At 40.4% G+C, this 22,982-nt stretch overlaps 1 protein-coding gene across 2 annotated transcripts; it reads left to right on the top strand.

Moving 5' to 3' along the window:
* Positions 1-1,834: 1,834 nt before the first annotated feature.
* Positions 1,835-7,077, top strand: LOC18446542 (uncharacterized). Of its 2 annotated transcripts, XM_020675012.2 has the most exons (4): positions 1,835-2,089; positions 2,267-2,433; positions 6,057-6,157; positions 6,251-7,077. In XM_020675012.2, exons 2-4 carry the CDS (start codon positions 2,324-2,326, stop codon positions 6,829-6,831), a joined length of 792 nt encoding a protein of 263 aa, XP_020530671.1. In that variant the 5' UTR covers positions 1,835-2,089; positions 2,267-2,323; the 3' UTR covers positions 6,832-7,077. The 2 variants fall into 2 exon arrangements, with proteins under 2 accessions (XP_020530671.1, XP_006856720.2); XM_006856658.4 differs by lacking the exon at positions 1,835-2,089 and having other exon boundaries at positions 2,105-2,433.
* Positions 7,078-22,982: the final 15,905 nt, after the last annotated feature.

The following is a 22,982-nucleotide window of genomic DNA, read 5'->3' as shown; positions in this document are numbered from 1 at the left end:
ATGATATTGAAAAATCTGAAAATAAAACAGTTCTTTTTTAATTAGAAAATTAAAAATATGTTATGTAATTTGTTTAAATTTCAACGATTAATAGTAGTTATGGAGGATTGACATCCATTACACAATAATGTCGTGTTTTAATTTCCTAGAATCTAAATCTATTTGTTTTCAATAAATTCTTAATTAATTAAGGGTTTCCCTAATTCCAATATAGAAAAATTGAAATACAGAAGTATTCTGTTTTAAAAATAACTATTAGTTAATGGTTTTTTTATTAGAAAAATAAAATTTATTATTGAAATAGCAATGTTAAATGAGTTATTTAACAATCTACCGTTCCCGTGGTAAAATTCGATGAATTTGGAGTTAGCTTATATTGAATAAGCATATTTCAAAAAAGAAAAAAAAAGGGATTATCGTCTGTTCAATTTCGGGTGATCATAATTTGAAAATTTTGAAATTAAGAATTTTTACTCAAAAAATAGAACATTTCTAAATTTTCATATTTGAATATCCGTCATTAGAAAAAAAAAAAAAATTGTCTTTTTTATTTTGAATACCTGAACTTTTTTGTAAATATTTTAGTTCCAATAATCAATAGTAGTTATGGAGGATTGACATGCGTTTCACAACAATAATAAACAGTTAATGATATGAGCATTTAAATCAATTGAGATAATAACCAACACGAGTTTGGATTATTAACCCACATGAAAAAATTAAAAGATTAATGTAATTTAATATTAAAGATTTCTAGGCCATAAAAAGGATTTTATTGTTTTCAAATTTTGAGATGAATTTGAGCAGTAAATAATAAGGCTTTTTCCCAATTTTTCGATATGGAACATCAAAAATTAAGAATTATGTCTTTTTAATTTTGGATTTTTAAAATTCAAAATTTTCATGTTTTCCTATTTTGTTTTAAAAATAGTTATGAGTTTCAGATTTTTTTTTAATAAAAAGGGAATTTTTAATTAATAACCACAACAAAAATATTTCACCTTTGTTAGGAAAATTTCAAATCAAGCATTAATAGAGGCAGGCCATAAGAGAGGTCTTGAAGGTGGGTTAGAGAGAGAGTTAGTATGAATAGAGGCAAGCCACAAGAGAGGTCTTGAAGGTGTGTCTTTTCAAAAGAGAAAAAAAATATAGTGAGATTTTAGCAGCAAGATACACGAAAAATGTCAGGAGAGGTCTTGAAGATGTGTCTTTTCAAAAGAGAAAAAAAAAATAGTGAGATTTTAGGAGCAAGATACAAGGAAAAATGTTAGGAGAGAGATGGGAGGGATGCTTGAAACAGAGATGATAAAAGTTGCACCTTTTCAAATGTTGAGAAAGCAAAACTCCGAATTTAAAAGAACAAATGGAAAAACAAATGATAAGGAGAGATTTTAGGAGTAAAATAAAAAAAGAATTTTAAAGAGAGATGGGAGAGGTGCTAGAGATAGAGATGAAAGAGTTTTAAAGAGTTACACCTTTTTTAGAGAGAGCAAAATTTGAACATCAAGCCGAGAAATGTTAGAAAAATAAAAATAGAAATACATGCGCAGAAATGTTAGAAAAATAAAAATAGAAACACATGGATAGATAATAAAGAGTTTTTAAGGAGTGAAAAGGGAGGTAGTTTATGGATTGATGATAAAGAGTTTTTAAGGAGTGAAAAGGGAGGTAGTTTATAAAAAAAGAGAGGAAGATAGATTTTAGGAAAACGGTAGAGAGAGATTTTAGGAGGGAGGAAAAGACGCGTCTTTTGGTGATGTTCATAACTACCGATTATAAACGGGATGTCACGTGTCATACAAATAGAACAAGTACTCTTCACGCTTAAAATATAGAAAAAAAAAAAAGGGTAGAAAACAGAAGATTTTATTGTACTTTCCTCGTCATACACTTACGTGCTTGACTTCAGGGTTAAATCCCTTTGCTAAAATGGAAATAGCAGTAGAATCAATATCTGTTATTTCTTAGAAACTCATGGACTAATCTCCTGATGTTATGCTGATGTTCTTTCCACTTCAATATGAGAGGAAATGGTCCAATCCCCACACCAGTAACTAACTTTACATTAATAAGTGTAGCATTCAAATCAGTTAAGTGCCTTCCTTGAACTTGTACCGTGAAGCAATAATGATTGCCTTTACAAGGCATAGATCTTAATTGCTTCAATTTTTAATATATATTTAATAATTTTCAAGAATATATTTGATAGGCACAGTTTAGCAGGTGTTTGGTTTCCCACTGTGGTTGATGTTACTTATGCTTGTAGGATTGAAGGAGAAAGGGCATCGCATCATATGAGAAATACACATGCAGATCTGGATAAATGGGAAATTTGGTGGCTTCATTGTTTTCTGGTGCTGTTGAAGGTGTCGGCAATGTTCTGAAAGAAATCTTTCAAGCCCCACTTCAATTTCTTGCTGGAAAATTATGCAGGTTTCCTCCTAATAATTTTAGTTTTTTTTTCCATCTCGAATCTTTTAAGACATGAATGTGTGGAACAGTGTTCCATATTGCTTATGAAACATATTTTCTATTTGTCTTCATCCAATCCAAGTGCAGGCAATGAAGTTCAGTATGGGTTTTTACTGCATATATGTGAGAATCAGACCTAGAGTTTCCCTTTGGTTCCTCTCTTTTGCTATTTACTTTTGTATCTTGTGAAAGATAGCCATATTCCCCATTATCCTGATGTCTGGACAATCTCATTACCATATTCCATGACACATCGATGAGGCGCGGGTTAGATTCAGTTTTTGCAAAAATATAGAAGCCATGCAATTTTGAAATCTTAGATTTGGATGGTACTTAAAGAGTGGACTCTCCCATATGATTGAATATGTTCCAATAGACTTTCTAGAGATTTCTCTTAATGCATGTATCTCGTTCTTTAGAACCAATCACAAGCTGTAAATATGTTACTTGTTCTGTAGTGCCTGTTTTGTTCTGCAGAATCTTCAGAGAAATATAAATGAGTTAAGGTAAAGAGGGATCAGAACCCCCAATGTGAAAGGATATGTTTGGTTTAAGCAGCCAAATGTGCCCGTCATCATGGTGTCCACGTCTTGATCCTCATTTTCCATGAATTCAATTTAAATAATACCCCTCTTTAAACTTTCATGCAAATGCATGCAACTTATATGTCTTTGGTTTTCCTTTAGGAAAAGGAGATGAGAGCCAATTATCAATAGCATACATTTATCAACTAATCTGATTATAGCTTGTTCACATGGATTCTCATTCCGCTAAAAGGCACATTACTGGTTGCATAATCTCATGATACTCGACGTTATTGCTGGACATGGATGGCAGATTATTTATCTTACTTCTCCATGAAAGGAAACTGTTTTTGCTAGATAAACAATCCAATAATTGACATTTGATCATCTTGAGATCCCACCTATTTCATCCCGAGATTTTAAATTAAGTGATTACTTACATTTTTGGTAGTAGAAGTACTTCTCCTGAGCTCTCTGTCATCAAAATTAGCCATTCAGCTTGAAAGTTAGATGAGTTAAATGTCCATGAATGACTCGTAGCAAATATGGGAAACGCACTATTGGGGTGCGTAATAATAAGCAACTTACTCTGCTGATGATTTCCATAAGAATCCATGCATTTATTTGGAAGTGCCTTCATATAGGAATGGGTAACTAGAGTTGGTTTCCCTCTACTTCCTCACTTTGAGATAATTTTTGTTAGTTTGCTGCCTCTGATGACCCTTGTAACCTCAATCCTTAGGAGTATCCGAGTTTATTGAACTTCCTCTTATTATTGGGAGGACCATTTCAATGTGCATAGAATGACTTATAGCCATAATGGAAAGTATGCACTATGCAAATATTATTGAAGTGGAAAAACTAAGGTTGTACACTACAGTTCCACTCCAAAATAAAAGTTCCCAATTCAATGTAACTATGAGCGTTTCACGCCTTGGATGACCTTGAAACCCCAATTCATTGGACTATTTGAGATCCCCGAATTCTTTTCCTCTTTTCATATTACCTGTTACTGAATTTCCATCATTCTTGGTGGTCAAAATAACTTAGACACTACAAGAAATTTAGGTATTTTCCTTATGAAGAGAAATAGTCGTCAGTGTCCCTTGAGCGTTGCATATTCATCGACTTCACTAGATTTTATAAATTGTGCTACTGGACTTGCTTGAACCCATAGGATGGCTTTGCTGAGTGAATTAAGTGACAAAACTACTGAAACCATGTTTCTCTGGTTGATACATGGAGAAAGGACCATATCAACTTCCTCCTGAAATTCAAAGAGGTTTCCATAATAAAACTTTCTTTTAAGCATTTCGTTTTTGCTAAAAGAAAGTAGCTTCATAAGGGAAGAAACCTAGGGTTTTGGGAAAAAGAGCCCTGAGACTGTTTTGTGGAAGAAACCTAGCATCTGGACTGAGAAATAAGAAATCCAGAAGTGTGCCATCATTTTGAGGTAAATTACTTCATTTTCAGGAAGAAAACAGGTGCAAAAGTGGGTTATGTGGAGGTGGTTCTGCTAGCAGCCGGTTCTTGTTTAGGTTCTCCTTGGGGGAAGTTTTTGGTAAAAGGATGTTTGGAAGCTATCCTTTTCTCTCAAGAGTGTACTAGGAACTATTTAGGTGGTCTAAGAAAGTTGAACAGGGTTTGGAGTTTTTCCTTATCCAGTTTGATACAATTGAAAGTGGAGTTGCCTACTGGATCCTAAAGGGGTTCCATAGATAGGATTGAAACCTCCTCAAATTGATATTGACATGAATTTCAGGTGATGCATCTTATTTATTATTATTATTATTATTATTATTATTATCATGGTTTTCCTAGAAGTCACCTCCCACTTCTGTCCAACCACTGTTGTTAACATAATGATTCAGTTTATTGGGCTACATGGAATCCAAGAGGAGATGGGTGATGATAGAAAGATATTGACACATAAATTGACTTTATATACCTTTGCCTTGCATTGTGTGTATATAAAGTAGAACAAAAGAAATAAGAAATGTTCACTTGCTGCATTTGTTAATGTATTCTCTCTACAGATACATGTTTCATTCTTGAAATCATGGAAGAATCACCCAAACACCCCCAAATGATTGTATAAACGTACAAGGCTTGCTCTTAAGGTGATAGGTTAGGGGAGTCTGCAAACAATTTACTTGATGGAGTCTGCAAACAAATTACTGATAATATAAATTGAACAATATAAATATCATTAGGGGAATACATGTATACGCTTTGATACCACCTCCTATTAACCTCTCCGTGCCATAAAACTGGCGACACCCAAAAGTAACATCTTTAGGGGACAATTTTGTTAACCACCATCCACAATAATGGTGTGGGTTTCTGACTAATGTTCGAGAGATCCATGCCCCAGCCCCCTCACCCCTCTGCCCCCTTCTAAAAAATAAAAATAAAGAAAAAATATTAAAAAGCCTCATTTATGCAAAGTCGTGATTCTAGAGTTTGTAGTCATCTTAGGATGCATTTAATCCATTCAAAAAATCCACAAAAATATAAAGCTCAAATCTGCAAAAGTTTGCAATGATATACAGACTCTGACCTGCACAAAATACAGAAATTGAGAAATTGGATGCTGTCCTGCTCTAAATGGTTGTTACTGAAGACATGGTCCTTGAGATGGTATTTGCCTCAAGATATACGTGCATATGTTTTTAGAGACACCAGCAAGTTCATATAGTTCGGTTGCCCTCTATGAGTTTATATGAAGACATTTTTTTTTACTAGAATATGGATAATGGATTTCAAATTCTCAACTCTTTCTTTGTTTCCTGTTTCAACTACCTATTAATGGACCTCAATTGACTTTTACGCTATTTATCATGTGTTGGTTACTATCATCTTGAAAGACACGCATGGTTACTATCATCTTGAAAGACATGCTTGTGTAAATAACTTTCTTATTATTTTCAAAAAAATTTCTTAATTCTATTTATTGAGCCCTTCAATCTGATTGATTCCAAAACACCTTCCAGATACTTGTCTCACTATTTTTTTGAAACTAATACTCTCATGTCTAACTATATCAGAATTATTTTGCAGCTCTGGTTGTGGACCGACATGGGATTTAATCTGCTACATCGAGCATTTTTGCATTGCTCAGATTTTGAAGTTGGTGATGGTCTTGGCCCTTGCATATTTGGGTGAGTTTTACCATTGGCCATTCAAATTGAAGGTCCTATTACAAGAAAAAGAGAAGTAATATTTTCTGTAATTCCTTCTTCTTCAATATGCAGTTATGTTGTTCTTATATCTTCTATACAAGGTGGGAGTCTTCCAATGCATAGGGAGAAGCATCTGTAAAATGGTATGGGGATTATTGGCGACATACTTCTCTCTTTGGGAATATGGTTGCATGATTCTATGGACCAAGTTGAAAAGTGTGAAACGTGAACGCCGGCGACACTTGAGGGACATAGAAGAAGAATATGAATCCAGTCAAGATGAATCAATGCTGGGAGGCAAATCATCATCAATATCATCATCCGTGCATGGGGAAGGATCATCATCAATATCATCATTTGTAGAGAGTAGGAGATATATTGACGGTGAGAGATCAGCGCATAGGAGATCAAAAGAGCGCAGGGAGTTGCTTACACCAAGAAGCCATCGACACAAACTCGGGATACACATGCATTCAACTGGAAAGCACAGTAAGCATAAGAGCTTAAATAGTATGAAGAGGTCAAGGCTCAAGGCGAAGCCTGATCGGGTTCACAGGACTAGGAAAGAACTTAGAGCGCAGGCCGTTGCTTACACCAAGAGGCCATCGACACAAACTCAGGATACACAGGCATTCAACTGGAAAGCACAGTAAGCATAAGAGCTTAAGTAGTATGAAGAGGCCAAGGCTCAAGGCGAAGCCTGATCGGGTTCACAAGACTCGCAAAGAACTTAGAACGGCAAGACCAAGCCTTAGAAACAGGAAAGGGTAAAGAAACTCAAACTTCTCTGTAAATGACCAAGAAGAAATTCTCTGGACATGATGTTTCAAAATTTTAAAGACAATGAAAGAGTGAGCAATGCTGCTGTAAAAATAAAGTATTTTTTGTTACGTAAAAAATGACTTCTACTCTATAGATTGTTTTCCAATGAAAGAGTGAGCAATGCTCCTGTGAGAATAAAGTATTTTTTGTTACGTAAAAAACGACCTCTGCTCTAGGAAGATCAAATAAATTTTTAAAGGGTGCAGTTGGCATACGGATGCATCCGTAGCTGTAGAGATAAGGTGCGCCTTCAAATTTTATCATAGTATATATTTTTTATGTAAAATGTTCTTAGGATTATTTCAAAATCTATTTTTATATCTAATTATAAAATTTTAAATTTAAAAAAAGGTTAAAATCAAATAGATCTATAAAGATATGAAAATCTTGAAAATGAACGATGTAGATAATATGTTGTAAAATGCATTATTTCTAAGACTTCATATCTTTTTTATTTTTCATAGTCATACATCTCGACATCGAGATGATTAAGACTACCTTTTCCAATGGATTTTCAAAACTTTTTCCTTTTTTTGAAAGCCTTTTCCCTAAAAATTCCGTTACCTCTAAATAACTTAGGCATCCTGTTAATAACATCACGGTTATGTGGGGTAGCGGGTTATGTGGGGTAGCGTGCCATGACCTTTCGGCATGAAGTTCTTCACATAAACCATATTGGGCTCGAGCGCACATTGGGCTCGAGCGCATGTCATGTAAAGAGGGAAATTTTTGTATGGAGACTTATTTATTTGAGAAAAGGTTTCTATACTTGCCCTACAGCATGGAACCTACAGCATAGAAGATTTATGCTTCCCCTACCATCTAACCATCAAGAGAGTCATTGACCGTTTGATCTTAGATCCGACATCTCAAAGTATTTTTTGTTTTAGCTTTTTTATACAAATTGTATGAATATAAAATCTGGTACTTACCATATTATCATTGGGGCACCCTTATAAAAATATTAAAAACAATTATTCGATAAAATATAATGATTAAAATATCCCTTGAAACTTTTATGGGTATTTTGGTCATTTTATTTTGTTGAAAATATTTGTTTTTATATTTTTCAATAGTGCGAGTTTAATAGAGGTTTGGACGTACAAAATTTAGTCCCAAAATAGTTTATAGAAAAAAAATTAAAAAAAATAGTGTAAAGACGTGACATTGTGATTGGGGCAATCTTAACCCTCCATTTAGAATGGACGGTTGGATAAGGGAAAGTATATAAATTTTATATTATAGGGGAAACATAAAAAGCTTGCCTATTTATTTGCGGTATAAAGAGTTTACAATTATTATTGGTTGTTAGATGTGAGATCATGTGGTTAAAAATGTGTCGGGTACAAAAGCCAATTAAAAATTTCTTGAATATTATAGCATACTTAATTTATTGGATTTAACATCCAATAACTAAAAATAATTATAACCTCATTGTACTAAAAATAAATGGTCTCATAATAAACAATCTCCAAAAAAATAAAATAAAATAGATATCTTTCTTCAACCGTAATTGACAGTACCTCGTAATTTTCTCACTTTATACTCTTGTCCTTTTTTGGAATTTGCTAATGCTCTCGTAGTAAACAATCTCCAAAAAGTAGATCTCTTTGTTTAACCGTAATTAAAAGTACCTTATAATTTTCTCAATTTATACTTTTGTCCTGTTTTGGAATTTGTTAATTTTTTTGAAAATACCCCAGGTTCACTTTATACTCTTGTCCTATTTTGGAATTTGTTTGTCCTATTTTGGAATTTGTTAGTTTTTTGGAAAATACCCTAGGTACACTTTATACTCTTGTCCGTTTTTGGAATTTGTTAATCTTTTTGAAAATACCCTAGGCTTGAAGCTTTAAGTTACCAGGTGTATTTTTTTTAACTCTTTTTTTTTTTTTTTTTTCTGGGTTTCGGTTTGTATGAGGTGGCACCTTTATTTTTAAAAATAAGGTTGCAATGTTCGGTACTATCCATTTTAGTTTGACTTGCATTTTAAGATAATGTCAAAAAAATAGCACGCCTTTTAAGACAGTACAAAACCTATACTGCCCAAATAAAACTGACCATGTAAATTACTACGATTTTATTTTTACAAGCAATATCCAGACCTTATATAAAATCCTTTCCTTTTTTTGGGCCGCATATTGGTTTGGGACTTCCAAATTGATTTTTTTAACACTTAAGTAGAACAAATCTTATTAGATTAACGTTGAAGCCTTCTTTGGTTTGGTGATAAAAATAAAAGTAATTCAGTGCAACGGTCATTTCGAGGGAAGATTTTAGATTTTTTAAAAAAATATAATTATAAATGAAGTAGATATTTGTATATAAAAATAGAAAAAAATTTCAAAAATATAAATAAAAAAAATTATATATATATATATATATATATATATATATATATATATATATATATATATATATATATATATATATATTTCTTTGCTTTGGTCAAATCGGCCCGAAACTAGCCAAAGCAACAACACCAAGCTTCGCATCCCTTCGATTTAGGCCTAAGTATGAAGACTTAAGCCTCTTCAGCCGTAACGAAGCGCATTTGAGAACACTAAGCAGAGCAGCTTATTTGTTGAAAATATACACACGCGTCCTTGGTTTAGACCTGAAGTTCTGAGCGGAGGACATGTGCACTTTTTTTTAGCAAATAAGCCATACTGAACTTCAAACTGTGAACCGCTTGTGTATTTCTTTATAGGGAAATTATCATAAATATACTTTAATTTTCATCTAACTGGAATTCCTTCAACTTTCATAAACCTCGTTCACATCTTTTTCTTCAAGTTTTTCAATTTTTTACCAAAGCAGCTTTCACGGTAATCGTATTACCATAATGACTACCGCATTACAGTATTTTAAATGCTTTAATGACCAGACTATGCATTATGATATTTTAAGTACTGTAATGACTAGGCTAAGCATTACAATACTTTAAATACTGCAATGCTCATTGGTCTCTCTCTCCCTCATTTGCCACATCTGAGCATTACAGTATTTAAAGTACAGTAATGCTTAGCCTAATCATTATGGAACTTAAAGTCTCGTAATTTTTAGCCTAGTCATTATGGTACTTAAAATATCATAATACTTAGCCTGGTCGGCTATTTTAGTAAAAAACAAATGTCAAAATTGAGAAAAGAGGGTGTGGACAAGGTTTATGAAAGTATTGGTTTTTTTTTTTTCCAATTAAACAAAAATTAAATTATATTTCGGATATTTCCCTTTTTTTTAAGTGAATAAGTTATTTGGAACTTTTAAGTTTCGAATCACGTAATTTCTAATCGGCTCAAAACGTGAAACAAAATGCCTCCTAATAGAATTGGTTTGGAACTTCAAGTTCCAAATGGAGGGTATTTTCGAAAAATTAAAAACAAAGAAAAAAAAAATGACAGATTGATATTTTTTAAATATTGCAAAAAATAATTTTTCTAAATTTTCCCTACAAATTAGAAGAACGTAAAGGTTATGTTAATTTCTGACTCTTGAGAAATTCAGCCACATGCATAGTTATCAAAACCATATCAGACCACCTAATCCAATCGGTTGGACCGCAAACCATTACTTTGCCTAATCTAGATCAAATAAAAAATTGGGTTTGGCTGAAACTAATCAAAACTATTATTTGACCAGTCAGACTATCCGATTTTGAAAGTTTGACCACTTTACAAAGTTGGACATTTTTATATATCTTACATTTTAAACTATTATTTCTATTCTTTATATTTTCAAAAATTCGGTCTCGCCAGTTTAAATGCTAGAAGAAAACGTTTTGACTGGACCAAACCGATTATTGATTTTGTTGCCAAATTCGATCTTAATAACAGTAGTCATTATTTCTAACTTTGAAAATCTCTTCAAGATTATTTTACAATAAATAATTTCTTGGACCATAGTGTTGGTGCAATTCAAGAAATTACAAATTTGATCTGAGTAATGGGGTGTGTTTTGTATAAGACCGAGGCCTTAAACAATCAAAGTAGGCACACCTTTACATAGTATCGAAAGATGTTGTTTCAGTACTTGAAATCTTTGTGATGGCTTGAAAATTTATTTTCCTCTCTAATTATGAAAATTAAAGCTTAGAAAATAGTGTAGATCGAGTAGATCTATGAACACTTGAAAATCTTGAAAATTGACAATCCGAAAATACATTACAAGATGCACTATTTACAAGACTTGAAATCTATTTTTTCTCATGTTAATGTATCTTGAAATCGAGATGATCAATTTGAAGATTTTTGGGCATCAAAACAATTTGGTGACTTTTGGCGTGCACCTTAATTGGATTGTTTAGGGCCTCTCCCTTATATAAACTTTTTCCTTGTGCCAATCATCGACAACTCACGTGTAGTACATAAGGAGATCGCTAAGGCCTTGTTTAGTAATAGAGAAAGTTGCTTTTCTTGGAGAATCTCTAAAAAACTGGAAGCTTGAGAAAAAGGTAGAAATAAAAAACTCAGAGTAGAAGCTGGAAACCTTGATTGGTAACATGTCTATGAAAACGGGAGAAAGCCTGGGCAAATAGAGATTGAGAGGGCAGAGAGATTGTAATGTTAAATAAATAAATTGGGTACGAGCGCAGTGCAGTTTTCCCCTGAAATTGGCTAGGGGTGCACGACAGTTTTCCCAAAAGTTGGGAAAAAGCGTGGAAAAGTGTTGAAATGTGCGACTCCACATTTCCATGCTTTCCTCCATTCGCATATGGTGAAAAATGTTGTTACTAAGAAACAAGGTCGTTTCTTCTGTTTACTCATTTACCATTCAGAGCCTAATAATCAACACGATACGATAATATAGAAATCCAACGCATACGACAGTGCCATAATTTAGTGTTTTGGATGAGTATACAAAAGGCAAGCTGGAATGGGACTCGCCCAAGTATCTTGGAACTATGATAGGGTCCAAACAAGAATCCTAACCTAGTTAATAGAAATAAAATATTACCATTGTAGAATGTAGCAAGATAGAAAGTGTATATTGAAATATTGTCAAGGTAATAAAAAAAAAAGTATATATTACATGTAACATGATAAAAAAGTGCATATTATACTATTGTATTACTATTATATATACAATGAAAGAACCACCACAATAAATAAATGTGAGGCACAATTATCTTCTTAATAGTTCTTTCGTCTCTCTAAAATTCTTTATGGTATCAGAACCGTTGCTAGCATGCAATCGATCCATAAAGCAAAGTTGACGGACAAACCAAATTTAGAGAGTAATCAAGTATTTCCATTTGCATTTGTCTTTAAAGGTCAGTCCTTAATTCGTCCTTAATTTTTCCATCTATTATTTTCTCTCTCTAAATAAAAAAAAATATTTTCTCTCTCGTTACTTCCTCAACCCTTGCTTCCCTTGACCAGTTGCGCCTTCATTACATAAACTTTTTGACCATTTATTTGTCTTCACGTCTGCATAAACCTTCACAACTTTGTTTGTCTTAACGTCCAATATATACTTGCACATGCCATATAAAGACTATCTATACCATCAAAATAAAAAATCTCACAAACCGAAACCTCAAAAAAAATAAAAATAAAAATAAAAATCAATTACTCTCTATCATCGAAAATATCTTTGCTCTAATGGACTCTTCATCTTCATCAAGAGAATATCCTTCTACCCGAAATATAGAAAAATTTTGTGTCTATTAAATTGACACAAAATAATTATTTATAATGGGAAACCCAGATGATCTCCCTCATTGAGAGTCAGGAACTTTTTGGATCCATTAATGGTGATTACCCTACACTTAGTCAAAAGATTCCCTCTCCTGATGGCAAAAGTGAAATAAAAAACCCATATTGCAAATTATGACTAAAGTCTTACCAGCTTCTTAAAGCGTGGATCATAAGGACAATATCAGAAGAGTGTTTTAACCTAGTTGTTGGCCTCAATACTTCTGCAGAAGTTTGGAACTGCCTAAAGAATGCATACCAGGTAATTCTCAAGCTAGGGAGTTTCAACTTACCTAGCAACTACAAATCTGTAAGAAAGAGAATCAACCCTATCAAAGTACATATGTAAATTCAAGAGTATTTGTGATGATTTAGTGGCTATTGGAAAACCTGTGACGGATGGAAATAAGGTATTTTGGCTTCTTAATGGACTTGGTCCAAAATATGAGAGTTTTGTTTCCACTATGCTTAAGCATCTGATTCCGTCATATTATGAAATTATACATCTTCTTCAAAGTCATGAGATTAGAAATTAATCCTATTTCGCTGACGAACACTCATATCCAAATCAAAATATGGCATTTGTTGGACAACAATTTTTTTTGGACCCAACAGAGGTAACCAGAATTACAAAGGAAGAGGGAGAAACATCTTTGGTCATCAAGAGTTCTTCAAATCTCAAAGACGTGTGTTGTATGTCATTTTTTATGTACTTGCACCTCCCACGTGAACAAGGAAAGAGCTGGAACCAGCTTGGCCCTACGGACACGCAAGACACTGGTAGGCCAAAGTTGTGTCACAAAATAAAACCCTCAAGCCATACGACCTGGGTATGGTGCTATCGCACCAAGGAATGACCTTACAACTGCAGCCCTATGCTAGTGGCTTCAAAACTATACCAGACCACCGCCATCACATTTTGAATGTCGAAAAACCCTCGAGGACCAAATTTGGGCTCAATTGGACCTCCCGAAAAGGGTCTACGCCCATGCGGTCTCGCAACAGGTGGGTTTCACACTAGCGCGGTGCGGCTTTACCAAACCAGTCCCCAAGCATGGAGACTATGACATCGTGTTTTGGGAGCAGCTTCAAGGACCCATGGTGCCTTCCTCTGGAACTAGGAAAAACCCAAATCCAGATATGTTCTAGATCACGTCAACCTCTTCATTTTGACCTAAGGCATGCACTGTGGTACGACCTAGAGTCAAATTTCTTCTGAAAAGGTGTCCGCAAACCAGAAAAACCAGGGTTTAAGAAGAGGAAGCCTGAAATCTAGGGAAGCACAACTTGACATCCACGCATTGGATTACCGCATGGATGAGTTCAATGCAATCACCTCGCAAAGAGCTACAAACCAGCATAACTCTCGCATTCAATCCAAGGTACGATGGACGCAAGTCCCTAGGTCACAAAAGAAGTAAATCCGCCTCGGTGGTCGGAATCCCTATTTTCGACGACCTCCCAAATTAGGAAAAAATGCAAATTAGAACCAAATCAGCCCAAACTTGATGCAAAATGACTACAATTATCTCCTCTCTCATTTGCAAGAAGAGTCAGGATCCAGGACATTGCAAGTTGAACTGCATTGGTGAACAAAGTTCACGAATCTGGCCGGACTTCCACCCAGTGGGAAAAACGCCACCCCAACACGATTAAAAGGTATCAAAATGCTCAGAATCGTAAAGACATTGAAGATATGCTAACAAATCATCTGAACCATCACCACAATTTACAGAAAAAGCTTCCAAGATCTGGCCATGGCAGAACAACCTCCATGCAAGTAGCGGAAAAGATCTCAGGAACATTTTGGTCATTGCGCCTAATTTTGAGATTTATTCCTAATTTCTTAAATTGTAATTAAGCTTTAGTTTTTAGTGTTCACCCCTGTTTGGTGACTCTTCTATATAAGCAAGCTTAGCTCACTTATAGAATGAACCTTTTTTGGGCGAAGTATTTACTCATTATAAAACAGAGACATTACATTTGTTCCTCTCGTTGTTTGCTTCTGAGTCTTTAATTCTGTTGAGACAAGAGAGAAAACTTTGAGGGAGAGAAAATACCCCTGGGTGCAGGGGTCCGTAAACACCTCCGAGTGAGCAGACCCATCATCCCTCTCTCTTAAATCGGGTCACGCCCCAACATCTTTTTTTCTCTCTCTCTCTCTCTCTCCCCCTTATGTGACACATCGTCTGCCCTGCGCAGCAACCCGCTTCGGCAACAGACATGTGGACACGAGCGAATCCACGGGCCCCAACACTCAGGTTCTCTCGCACCCTCCATCTGCTAGTCAGCCCCCTTTAAAGGATAGTCACAAGGAGGGACAACCAAATCCCATACCAGTCCAAAGCGATAAAGAGAGAGTAGAGAGGTTGTGAGCCTGAAGAGAGTCCTTGTCCAAACCGTGCTAACACACAGCCGGAGGGCTTCGTGACTATCCTAAGGGAGTTGACTGCTCCGACGTGTCCCCCAAATCCCAACCGGTGAGGCTACCGTCCCAAAGCCCCTGTCTTCGAAAATCTCTCTTGCTGTTGGTACCTATCTGCACTTAGGGTCCCCCGCGCCCGCGCACCCCACATCGGTGTGCCCCCCCCCTCACCAGCACCCGAGTGACTCTGCAGTTGTCCGAGAGAGGGTTCTCTCTCAACCCCTGAGAATGAGGTCCGACCAAATGGCGACTCTAATGGGGACACGTCACCCTATCGTTGGCTTGGACTGTTTTCAGTTACCAACCTCTCTTTCTTCTCTCTTTAAAGTTGTTATGGGGTCCCACTGTCCCTCCTTTGTCTGGATTGGGAATTCTACATCCCCATATTTGTGACCTCACCTAGGGCAAGCAGACCATCTGATCCTACTCAAGCGGACTGGCTGACATTGCTATCGTAGTCCTGCCTAGGAAAACTCGAGGCATGGTCTCTCATGCTCCTTGCCCTTCATCTTCCAGCATCACGGGAAAATCCCTTGATGTCAACTGCATGGCTGACATTATAGTCTCCCCCTCACACAAGCACCATGTCATTGGCGTACACCCGCCAGTCACATGCCTCAATGTGGTCCTTGCGCCACTACTCTACTTTGCCCGGTGGGTCCCAGTAAGGCCACCGCCTCCTAGGGTAACCAAAAGGTGAACCCGCCCATGTCTCACAGGGGCGCTGCTAGCGCTGACACCCCCATGCACACACCGTATGTTGGAAACTTCTATGCCAGTCCGGGCGGCCACCCAACCACTGCACGCACTTACACATACATTATTGTTGGCAGTCTAATCATCACTGTGACGAGCCGGGGCAAGAGACAACCTACCCCACTCTACCAAACTGTTTCAGATCTCTTCTGACCCAGACACAACAGGAGTGGTCCTAAGACCACCACATCATGCATGCTAACCTTATAGTTCGGGGCAGCTCAAAGGCTGACGCTCGACGAAGATGTTACTTTCGAGACGATTGAAAGTCCCATAAACTAGTGCACATGCATGTTCGAGGCTCTGAGGCCTCACCAACTAAATGGGTGGGTACCATGAGTATTCCACCCCTCTCTCCACAAGGGGTTGGCCCCGTGGCCACCCCGAACACCACCATGGATGGAGCACACACATGCAGGTCCAAAGATGCTGCTGACCGTGAAGAAGGACGAGGGTCCGTCGCTCCACCAACTTCTTCCAAGCCACTTGTTGTGTGGAAATTTCCTTCAAGCACTATCCTCTTCACTCTCACTCCCTACACGCATGAGCTAGTCCTCCCAGAAAGGCTCAGGATAGAAGGGCGCCCTTGGCGGCAACCACACGGTGCCCGCTTCTCATAAACGAAAGCTTCAGGAAAGAGGCTACTTGCCAAACGAATGCCATACCTGTGCCCCGGGGTCGAGAACCTTGCCCGTGTAAGAAGGGGCAGAGAAAGCAAAGAGGTCCTCAGGGGAAAGGTCACCCTTTCGATTCCCCTAGTGCCTTGTCAAGGCAGGACCCTTCCCTCTCCTTCTTGCCCAGCATGACCTCACCCCCAGGCCGGTCCTCCTCACAAGGAGAGGTCAATGCACCCTTGTGAGGACCGTCCAGGGTATACCCTGCGAGGGCAAGAAACCCTAGAGTAACATGCCCTACGGGAAGTCTCGAAGGAAAGACTTTAAAATGTGCCTCACTATAATCACGGCGGTATGACTTTAAAACTACCTCCCAAAAAAAAAAAAAAATGCAAACGTCTTGAACGAAAACCCTAGTGGGCATTCATGACAAACATGAAGGTACTCAAATGCCTTCCCAATAGGCTTTTGGGTTCATCCCCTCATTTCCTTAGAGACGAGGGACGAAGTTTGAGGCAGGAGAGAAGAAAGAAAAACATCAGTGGACTGAACATAGAGTCAAGAAATAGAAGAAAGAAGACATCCATTGTATTCACATCAAGAAGGTTAAAAAAATTTAGCGGGCTTCTAAAGCTCATAAACAAAAAAAAAAGAGGGAAAAAAAAGAAGAAAGACCTTCAGAAATGGTCGAGGGCCTCACGCATCTTCGTCTTCAGCTCCTGCACCCTCTCCAGTACAGCCCACACCTGCTCCTCACCACGAGAAATGTCCTGAGCAACTGACTCGGACAAAGCAGAGACCACATTTATCTCCGAGCTCAACTGCTCTAGGCGGCGGAAATTCGTAGCCATTACCTCTCGATAGTGCTGTCAACGCTCTTTTGAGTCGGCCATGAAAGCTTGTAAATAAGCGATCTCGTCTTCTGCGCTCTGGATCTCTTGGTATATCTCCGCCTCTTCCCTCATGAGATGAGCATGGCGAGAGGCGATCCGTTGCTTCTTCTCCTTGTGGCCCTCCACGAGATCTTGCTGAGTACCCAACCTCGTCCTCAAGGAGGCTAAGCATGCCTCATGAGCCTCCCGCACCAAAGTCTCTCACAAAAGGGCCTCATCTCCCCAATCCACAAGATTCTGCAGCAACTCCTGCAGCCGGTTGAAAGTCTTTGCGTCCGGGTCTACAGACTTTAAACTAACCATGCAGGCCTTAACATCCTCGATCCCTTCCTTGAGATCGGAAAGGGCACAATCCTTGAGCCCTTGTAGACCCATCAAAAGCATACGCATCACAGTCCACGCTCGGATAGTAAGCGCCAATGAGGTTGGAGTCAAGGAACTGATGAAAGAAAGCGGGGGCATGTTAAGAATTGGTCCCCCGACCACAACAGCCAAAGATGCGGGGGGCAATGGTATGAGGTCCAGGTAAGGGCTCCCTAGCCTTGCCTTTGGCCTCGACATCGATTGGCACCATGGGAGACAAGGCCTAGAAAGCACTCGCCGCGAACCTCACACGCTTCGCTGAAGGCTTGCCAAAGACACCCCCACGACGAAAGAGTCCCTTCACTTCGAGCTCGCACCCCTTGTTAAAATGGAGGCGGGCAACTGAGGGCCCCGCGACCCTTCGCCTCCTCCTCTCTCTGGTCTCTCCTCTTGCCTTCCAAGGGGATGCTCCCTGGGACTTCCTCATGACGCAGAATATCCACATCTAGGATTTCTACTACAAAAGAAAGGACAAGGGGTCAAACCCAGGAAAGAAAAGTGGCGCGATGGCCGCACACTCACAGGTGCAGGCGAAGAACCAGCATTACCTGAAGGAGTAGTCGAGCTGGTGTCAGCCATCATCGAGGCAGGAGCACAACGAGGAACTCTACTCCAAAAATGCTGAAGAAGAAGGGAAGTAGACAGAAAGGGGATGAGGTTTCTTCTACTTCGGATGAAAATCCCCTAGAAAAGTGAAAGCCACCTTGACACACCCCTTTTTCTAAAGATAGGAGGGCGAATCAACAGAAAATGTGTGGCCCAATCATCAGTGAACGGCGATGACACACATGCCGAAGCATCAAAATCGGAGTACAGAAGCACAACCGCCATGCGAACTGAAGCGCCACACAAGCGAAATGTCGCACGACTCAGAGGTACAATAGTACGAACCACACTGTTCTGCATGAGTGACGCGGCTCATCGAAAATGGCGTACCTACCGCTGTCAAAACATTGCTCAAGTACGCAACTCTGCTCCTCTTGACCTGTGCAAATCCCGAGCCCACTCAAAAGCTCGATGCGGACTCATGTATCACTACACTCGACAGTCAAGAGAACTTCATTCCTTGTCCCGCCCACACACACAGGACCCTCCATGGTCTCAAAAAAAAAAAGTGGGGTCCTTGCAAAAATCAGAAATGACGCATATCCCAAGGGTTAGGATAAAAACCCACAAGGGCGTCCCAACCATCAAGTCAGACCGGGTGGCAACTGCCCCACGGGCACAACAAGCTTCCCATCGACCATTTCTTATCCTCACCAACAGCAGGGATAAGAACAGAGCCAAAGAAAAAGAAGATAAAGCAAACCATGGGCAAAGTAAGCACATAGAGCAATGGAGAAGAATTCAAATCAAAAGGGAGATTTTATTTCATGAACAAAAAAAAAGGATTACAAGATTATTGTTACAATAAAATCTGTAACTTCAAGAAAAAAGTACATATGTTCTGAAATTGGGCTCTCATCGAGAGATAGCCCCCTCAAATGCATCGCCTCTCCCAGGGCGGCACTCTTCTCCAATATGCATTTTCATTCTCTTGAAAATGATCTCTCGCTCTTGTTCTCACGCTAGTCAAAAGGAGAAACATCAAGCGAAAGCCTAGGCCAAACACTTCTGCCAGTCGTAACGACAGTTCATCCAAGCGCTTACACACAACCTTGGGCCTTGCGCTCTGGATTTCGTACAAACAAAGGGGCCAGGAAGCCACAACCCCACCATCTAGCACAGATCCACTGTCGCCTTTTGTTGGGTCAAACATCTTCTTCTAGATGCCTAACGCTCGGATGCACCGCAAAAGCTAGGACCTAACAACCAGCCCCAACATAGGACATTTCCTCTCAACAAAACACACAAGAAAGAAAAGTCTTCACGCATCCTCCACCAAAAAGAGATGCAAGCAAGGAACTTTAGAAAGACAAGGGGAAGAGCTGCCCTCACGCTCTCTGGCGTAGGATCTTTTTATAGAGGTCATAGCCATCATCAAAGCTTGTCGCTTCCAGAGCAGCATGTCGTCCAACTGCACGGAGACTGCCATTTAAACCTTCTAATGCCTCGCCTCCCAGGCGTCACTCTCAAAGTGTTACGATCAGATTTTTTGCAACCCCACTGCCAACCAATCATCATCAACGGATCGCACGATGGATATCTCCGTTGCGTCTTCCAAGTATCATTCTCTCTTACCTTCCATGGACACATTCAGACTGGGTCACTAGCCGCCCCCGCGAGCATCATCACTTTACCATGCGTGGACACATCCCGCCTGGGTCACAAGCCGCTCCTGTGGGCATCAACACTCTACCCTACATGGACACATCCCGCCTGGGTCGCCAGCCGCCCCCGCAGGCATCAACACCTTACCTTGTACGGACACATCCCGCTTGGGTCACAAGCCGCCCCCGCGGGCATCAACACTCTACCCTGCTCCGACACATCCCACCTAGATGATAAGAAGCCCCCGCGAGCATCAACACTCGACCATGCGTGGACACATCCCACCTAGGTCACAAACTGCCCCCGCGGGCATCAACACCTTACCCTACGTGGACATATCCTGACTAGGTCACTAGACGCCCTCTCGGGGCAACACTTTACCGTGCGCAGACACATTCCACTTGGGTCACCAGCCGCCCTCGTGAGCATCAAAACTCTACTCTATGCAGACACATCCTGTCTGGGTCACAAGACATCGTCCCTCGGGGCAACACTTTACCCTACGTGAACACATCCCACCTGGGTCACAAACTGCCCCCGCAGGCATCAACACCTTACCCTATGCAAACACATCCCGCCTGCGTCACAAGCCACCCCTGCAGGCATCAACACTCTACCTTGTGCGGACACATCTCGTCTGGATCACAAGCCGCCCCCGCGGGTGTCAACACTCTACCTTGCACGAACACATCCTGCCCGCATCACAAGCCGCTCCCACGGGCATCAACACTTTACCCTACGCGAACACATCCCTCTTGGGTCACAAGTCGCCACCTCTGGGCAACATTTTACCCTACCCGGATACATCCTGCCTTGGTCACCAACCGCCCCCGCGAGCATCAACACTCTACCCTGTGCAGGCACTTCTTGTCTACATCACAAGACATCGTCCCTCAAGGCAACACTTTACCCTACGCGGACACATCCCGCCAGGGTCACCAGCTGCCCCAACGGGCATCAACACCTTACCCTACGCAGACACATCCCACCAGGGTCACAAGCTGCCCCTGTGGGCATCAACACTCTACCCTGCACAGACGCATCCCACAGGGGCCACAAGCTGCGCCCATGGGCATCAACACCTTACCCTATGCAGACACATCCCGCCTAGGTCACAAGCTGTCCCCGTGGGCATCAACACTCTACCCTGCCTGGGTCACCAACCACCCCCCCGGGCATCAACACTCTACCCTGCGTAGACACATCCAGTCTAGGTCATAAGCTGCCCCCGCGGGCATCAACACTCTACCTTGCACGGACACATCCCGCTTGGGTCACCAATTGCCCTCGCGAGCATCAACACACTACCCCCGAGCTCATTAGACATCGTCCCTTGAGGCAACACCGCGCCCTGCATGGACACACCCCGCTTGGGTCACCAGTCATCAAATCAACCGACAACCAAGAGGCACCTCCATACTACATCCGCAAGGTTCAATGTTCTAGTGTGCCCCTTAAAAAAAAGAAGTCGGACGCGATGGCAACCATCGCAAGTAAAAGAAAAAGAGCTTCGAGCGGACATAGCCACCAAGGCTATGGGTAAAATCACCCAAAAATAAAGAAAAAGAGCATGGGGAAAACCCGTATGGGCTCCATTAGTAAAAATGACAGGCCGGGATGGCCATGAAGCAATGAGTAAAAGAGTCATGAAATAAAGAAAACCGGGCATGGTAAAATCCCGCAAGGGTGCCATGAGTAAAAATGGAAATCAAAAGGGTGGACGTGACCTCGAAGTCATGGGTAAAAACTCTTCAACAAAAGGACTTGGTGAAAACCACTCTCGTGGGGCCAATTCCACCCAATTCAAGTGAAAACTTGCAAGGCCGCTTAAGCCAACTCTAAACTTTGGCCCCTGTTCCAAATCTAAACTTTGGCTCATGTGCCAAAATTTAAACTTCGGCCCTTGTGCCAACCTCTAAATTCTCTGGCCCTTGTGCCAAATCTAAACTCTCAGGCCCTTGTGCCAACTCTAAACTCTGGCCCCTATGCCAACTCTATACTCCGAACCCTGTGCCAACTCTATACTCTAGCCCCTGTTCCAATTCTAAACTCCGGCCCCTGTGCACACTCTAAACTCACCGGCCCTTGTGCCAACTCTAAAATTTTAGGCCCCTGTGCCCACTCTAAATTTTCAGCCCCTGTGCCAACTCTAAACTCCGGCCCCTGTGCCAACTCTAAACTCCGGTCCCTATGGCAACCATAAACTCTGGCCCCTATGCTAACTCTAAACTCCGGCCCCTGTGCTAACTCTAAACTCTCTGGCCCCTATGCCAAGTCTAAAATTTCTGGCCCCTGTGCTAACTCTAAATTTTCGGTCCCTGTGCTGACTCGAAACTCTGACCTTTGTCCCAACTCTAAACTCCAGCCCCTGTACCAACTCTAAACTCTCCGGCCCTTGTACCAACTCTAAAATTTCAGGCCCTTGTGCCAACTATAAACTCTCAGGCCCCTGTGCCAACTCTAAACTCTCCGGCCCCTGTGCTAACTCTAAACTCTCCGGTCCCTGTGCCAACTCTAAATTTTTGGCCCTTGTGCCAACTTTAAACTTTGGCCCTTGTGCCAACTCTAAACTCTGGCTCTTGTGCCAATTCTAAACTCTGGTGCCTGTGCCAACTGTAAACTCTGGCCCTTGTGCCAATTCTTAATTTTTGGCCCCTGTGACACCTCTAAATTTCTGGCCCCTGTGCCACCCATTAAACTCCGGCCCCTGTGCCAAACTTTAAACTCTGGCCCCTGTGCCACCCTTTAAATTCTGGCCCTTGAGCCAACTCTAAACTCTGGCCCCTATTCCACCCATTAAATTCCGGCCTCTGTGCCAAACTCTAAACTCCGGCCCCTGTGCCACCCTTGAAATTCCAGCCTCTATGCCAACTCTAAATTCTGGCCCCTATGCGAACTCTACCGGCCCTTGTGCCACCTTTTAAAATTTCGACCCCAGGGCCATCCACCAACATCAATCACCAACATGCAAGGTGAAGTCTCATCAACAAAGAGACCGCCTCATAACCCCTCCCTATTATGCCT

The sequence above is a fragment of the Amborella trichopoda genome, chromosome 11 (assembly GCF_054954075.1).
Source record: "Amborella trichopoda isolate Santa Cruz 75 chromosome 11, AtrichopodaSantaCruz75HAP2 v2.0, whole genome shotgun sequence".
Lineage (NCBI taxonomy): Eukaryota > Viridiplantae > Streptophyta > Magnoliopsida > Amborellales > Amborellaceae > Amborella > Amborella trichopoda.
Note: the sequence above shows the minus strand (reverse complement) of the source record. Positions and strands in the feature narration are given on the sequence as shown.

Excerpts from the sequence above, each read along its gene's own strand:
- LOC18446542 (XM_020675012.2), top strand. The coding sequence starts at position 2,324 with ATGGGAAATTTGGTGGCTTCATTGTTTTCTGGTGCTGTTGAAGGTGTC. Across the intron at positions 2,434-6,056 it reads CTTGCTGGAAAATTATGCAG|CTCTGGTTGTGGACCGACAT; the intron begins GTTTCCTCCTAA and ends ATTATTTTGCAG. Across the intron at positions 6,158-6,250 it reads CTTGGCCCTTGCATATTTGG|TTATGTTGTTCTTATATCTT; the intron begins GTGAGTTTTACC and ends TTCAATATGCAG.